Source organism: Carex rostrata, chromosome 2 (genome assembly GCF_964058835.1).
Source record: "Carex rostrata chromosome 2, lpCarRost1.2, whole genome shotgun sequence".
Classification (NCBI taxonomy): domain Eukaryota; kingdom Viridiplantae; phylum Streptophyta; class Magnoliopsida; order Poales; family Cyperaceae; genus Carex; species Carex rostrata.
In genome coordinates, this window is record NC_135919.1 from 10014415 (window position 1) to 10019784 (window position 5370).

At 35.0% G+C, this 5370-nt stretch overlaps 1 protein-coding gene across 1 annotated transcript; it reads left to right on the top strand.

Annotated features, from left to right (window-relative positions):
• Window positions 1-1971: 1971 nt before the first annotated feature.
• LOC144573779 (protein SOSEKI 4-like) lies at window positions 1972-4399 on the top strand. The gene is made up of 4 exons (XM_078323527.1): window positions 1972-2230; window positions 2318-2387; window positions 2844-3662; window positions 3964-4399. Exons 1-4 carry the CDS (start codon window positions 2026-2028, stop codon window positions 4118-4120), a joined length of 1251 nt encoding a protein of 416 aa, XP_078179653.1. The 5' UTR covers window positions 1972-2025; the 3' UTR covers window positions 4121-4399.
• The last annotated feature ends 971 nt before the right edge of the window (window positions 4400-5370 follow it).

Genomic DNA, 5370 nt, shown 5'->3' on the forward strand with positions numbered 1-5370 from the left:
CCATCATTTCTAACCGTCAAAATTTAATCCAACCGTTAATTTCATGGAAGGATGTACCGAACCATCAGTAGAGGATCCGGACCAATGACTTTGACATTGTAATAAGTCGTAATTCTCTCACGTGAAGGTAGGTTCTCATTGACTTGTTAGCTTTGGTCGAATCCAACTAACCGACCAGAGAGGACACCGCACTGGTGTTTTCAAATTACTAGGTCAAGAACAAACAAGATAAAAATAAACCATCCAATTAGCTTCCACTGGTTCTTCCTCGTTACTAATTAATTTTACTTTATTATTAAACAATGGAGAAGCAGCAGCACGAACGTAGCTGCAATGTTTCCCGAATTTCGAAATCTAGGCCTTGTACAATGCCTTATTCCATTTCTTTATTCTTTCTTTTACCCGTGCAGAAGCCATGCTCTCTCTTTCTCTCTTCTTTTTCCCAGATTTCTGGTTCTCTTTCTTTCTTTTTATTTTTCTTTTTGAAGTTCTCTCCCACTTTCTTTCTCTCTGTTCAATATATGTACTGTAAATGGTGAAGCAAACAGCGTTCTGTTCCCGTTGCTCTCGTAAATGATGATTCATGACATCCTCTGCATTTTTCTTCTTCTTATATTCTATTTTTATGAAATTGGTGGATATTTTGATGAAATTATCAATTTTTATTAATTTATTAATTTCTTCATTGTATTTTTAATGATGATATACGAGTTTTTTTCACTAGCAAATAGTGATGTTGCTATATATAGATAATCTATTGTATCTGTAGAATTATAAAATATTCAAACTCAAATTTTAATTTGAGCTGTTTCTTCCAAGCTAGATAAAATAGTAAATTTTTGCTTTTAACAATAGTCCAATTAATTTGTCCATGGCTCTGTAATATTGTAATGTATATCTATTTGCATTTTTTAACCACATGAAACAATTAAATACAAGAAAAAAATGTATTTATAAAATAATTTTAACCTAGCCGGGCCCGGGTCTAGTCAAAGAAAATAATAAAATAATATACCAACCTGACGCGGCTCGACCGATTGACGATTCTAGTCTAAAAATATTTATATTTAACATGCATGTTGTTCATAACTGAATCAACAAGTGTTTAAAATTGTACGCAATAAAATGTTTATCATGCAATATTCTTTTATAAATGATCATATTAAAGTATAAATAAATTAAACACCAAGTATAAACGCTCTTTGAAAAAAATATAAATATATATAAACGGGACAAGTAGTATGTATACATGTATGAATAGAAGAGGTTGACTATTTTATTTTCATAAGCATATGTGGTCATATGCTCATAACTCGTTTTTGCGTTTCCGATGCTCAAATAGTTGATCTGAAGTGCTCAACATGTTCTCCATATTAATATGTGCTAGGAGACCAAATTTTATATTTTTTGAATTTTTTTACTATTTTTTTTAGAATTTTTCAAAATGTGAAAAACTATGTTTTGAAAAATTCTCCAAGCACATATTAATATGGAGAACATGTTGAGCGCTTCAGATCAACCATTTAGACATCAAAAATACAAAAACGAATTATAAGCATATGACCACATATACTTATGAAAATAGAATGACAATTATCCCTCTCTTCTTTTAATTGAAGCTTTATTGTACCATATAGATCAAATTGAAACCATTAATTTCACCTTTCCAAAGTTTCATTGACTTGGCAGTCACTGCCAATTTCTCAAAAAAAAAAAAAAAAAAAAAAAAAACAAAGTTTCATTGACTACCAGAAATTAGAATTGCACCCTTTTACAATATCAAGTTAAATGCAGGGATTCTTACGGCAATTAAACTGGGGTTAAGTGCCACTCTATTAAAACTGGCTTCACCTTCACATGCTGGTTTGACTTCAGATCAATTCCCTTGAACCTGCTCTGTTCATTTCAACTAATTCGCTAAATTTAACATTTCTACTCACAGTATAGTAGACTGAGAAGCCTATATTTGTTGTCTTTCCAGTAGTACAACATCCCCCCCCCCCCCCCCTTTAACAAAGTAGTACGATGGCGATGGTAACTACTTCTAAGGGAAGAGGAGAGGCAACAAAAGAGCCATGTACAGAGAGAGCAAAGGTATGGTTAGACTCAAGGACCCAGTTGTCAGAGAAGAGCGTTGCTGTGGTGTATTACTTGTCGAGAAATGGCCTTTTAGAACACCCCCATTTCATGGAAGTACCTCTCTCCTTTTCTGATGGTCTCTATCTTAAAGGTAGCTTGTGAAACACCAAATAATCTTTGTTTTTAAAAAAAAATACAAATAATTAGTATGTAATATTTTGTTGTGCATTAAATACAGATGTGATTAACCGGGTAAGTGCACTTAGGGGCAGAGGATTTGCTGGTCTATTTTCTTGGTCAGCTAAACGGTTTGTTCCCATACATCTCATCTCTCATTTTCTGTTTTATTAGATTAAGTGAAGAGGTTAGAGGTGACATATAAGCGGATTGGGTCGAACCGTTTCAGTGTCAGCTCATGTAGGTTAGTGTTCAATTTTTTTTTGGATCATTTCAGGTTCAGACCTGTTTTGAGTATTGAATTGGAATAGGATTATTTTGTTCTTCCTAGTAAAATTGATTTTAGATTACTGGTTGCATATTTTTTAATTAAACTTGATTAAGGGGTAGATTGAGGTGATCCTGTTGAATTTTGGTTAATAAATTTGTTCATAATAATTCTTTTGGGTTCAGTTTGAATTCAGAGGCGTCCTTTTAAATTTTAATCAGATTTTGCTACATCTTACTTTTGGCAGAATATTTTTTAAGTGCAATTTTAAGAAAACTTAAAGCAAGTGAGTAAACTAATGGGTATTGATTTTGATCAGGAGCTATAAAAATGGCTATGTGTGGCATGATCTAACTGAAGAAGATTTCATACACCCGGTCCATGGCAACGAATACGTGCTCAAAGGAACGGAGCTCTTGAACCTTGGCCCGGTTTCATGCTCTGAGAATTCAGTCGGCACAGCCTCTTCCACTACCAGCACAGGGAAGATTCTGGAAACCTCAAAATCAAACCGAGGTGACTTTAATTTTTCTGCTCCATTAATGAGGTCTCAGAAAAAAAACTGGGGTTCGCTCGAGTTAAAGGAATACAATGTCTACAGAGCCAAGTTAATGGAACCTGACAACAAAACTGGTAACAATTTTAGCAATGTTCATCAATCCACGGATGCATCGACACAAACTGAGGAGAAGCGGTACAGAAGGAGAGAAATAACATATCCACCCGCAAATCTAACGGTCGAAAATAAAACCATAGAGCTAATGCAGGACGAGTATTCACCGCCGCCTACATCCAGTCCTGAAACTCTTGAAACACTGGTAAGAAGATACAATGGTCAGATTTTGGGAGATCAGTACCTGATGGCTAGTAACGTAAGAGGAAAAACATCAGCAGTGCTGATGCATCTGATATCATGCGGGTCGATAGCGGTGAAGGGGCAGCGTGTGGCGGTTGTACCACAGCATGGAGCGAGACTGACAAAAGGGTCCCACAGTCCAATTGGAGGTAGTTGTAGGCTTTCAGGAGGTGCAAAGGTGGTGGTAGAGAAGGAATATTTCAGTGGGAGTTTGCTGGAAACAAAAGAAGATGAGCAGATTGCTGCTGTATTGAAGAGGTGCTCTTCTTACAATGCTGAGAGGTACATATCTTTGTTCATTCTCTGGTTCAATTGCTGGTTTAGTCCTTGATTTTCTCTCTGTTTCTCTGTTTTATTGTTGTTCATAACTAGGACTAGAGTCTGAAATAACAATCCATAGAAAAGCAATATAAATAAATAATAAGAATATTCTTAGCTGGAGGTCCAAGTTTAGGAGTTAATTTGGGCCTAACCTTAAAGGCCTGATCTTTTTGGGCTCTAACCTTATCCTGCCATTCAAATGTCAGAGCAAAATTGTGAAATATCTTGATTAATAAATGACCATATTTACCTTTTGAAATAGGGGAATGAAGATGGAGTTGGCTAAGGAAACTGAAAGAGTGCACTCCAGATGCATGCCAAGAAATTCAAAACCAAGGAAAGAAGGTAGCAATGGCAGCACCTACTTGCCTCATATCGCTCGTAGTAGCACTAAGGGAAGCAAAAGGTTCAATACATAGCTAACAATAATAGCCAAGGGTAGGCCTCTTGTCTACGCTTATGCTAAAAGGGAAATTTTAGAAATCAAAATTCAAAATCAATTTCATCTCTAAGTTGATTAGGAGACTAGCCATTGCCATTTCATAAGTTGAGGAGAGGAGCTTATATGTGAGTACTAATGCAGTGTGACTGAATGAGACATGTTTTTTTTCGGCTCTGATGTAATGCTTAGTTTTTTTTTTTTTTTTGGCTTTAATCCTCTTCTTTTATTTTAAATTTCTTCACTACTAGAATTCCCGGTAATGGCAACGGTACTAGGTGGTTTTAGCAAGGGTAATAAGAGCCCTTGCAATAGAAATTGAGATTCTGATTTCTTCCGAATAAATTAATATATTTGCAACGGCAGCCCCTTGCAAATAAGCACGCTTGCTAATGTCTTATACTTACCCTTGCTAATGTCTCCTATTGCGCTTGCAAATTAGTCCCAGACGGTCACAACACACTAGTTGCAAGGGGCACCGTTGCAAATAAAATAAAGGGTTCTGTTTACATTATTTTATTGTGCAGGTCATTATTATTTGCAAGGGGGGCCGTTGCAATTGTTTTTGAGTTGTGAAGGTCCTAACTATTTGCAAGAGGCACCCTTGCTAATGTTTTGTAAGGTGCATTTTATATTATTTTATTGTAAAAGACGTTAATTAGTATTATCCAGAGAGACCCTTGTACAGAGACAACAAAAATTAGTATTATCCTATAACTAATGAGATTACAAATTAAAATAAAACAAGGTGTATATATCCCAGTGGTTGTGTAGTTGAAGGCTCATCAAAAGGTCAACAGTTCAATATTGTATTCATTTACTTGTATAGAAGGTAAATGATATTAGATAAATGAAGAATTTGGATGCATTAACACAAAACAATATTACACTGGATTAGAGGTGGTAATATATTTTTTTTCAATATTACACAGGATTCCATAAAAAAATATATATATGGAAGGGAAAAAAACAAAAAATATTACATCCTACTTTACAAAGTAATTGAGATACACAAATAATTCACCAAATTGCCACAACACATACATGTATTGATTTACCAATTAAAAATTTGATTTTCTTTTTGTTGAGTACCCACTGTGTACATATGAAGTTAATGTATTGTATACAACCCACAAATTAATATAATAGCCCCCCCATGATTATCTTCATTTGAATCGACAGTAAATTCACCATACTTTCAAACTTGACGCAACCTGCTGCAGCTTTCTG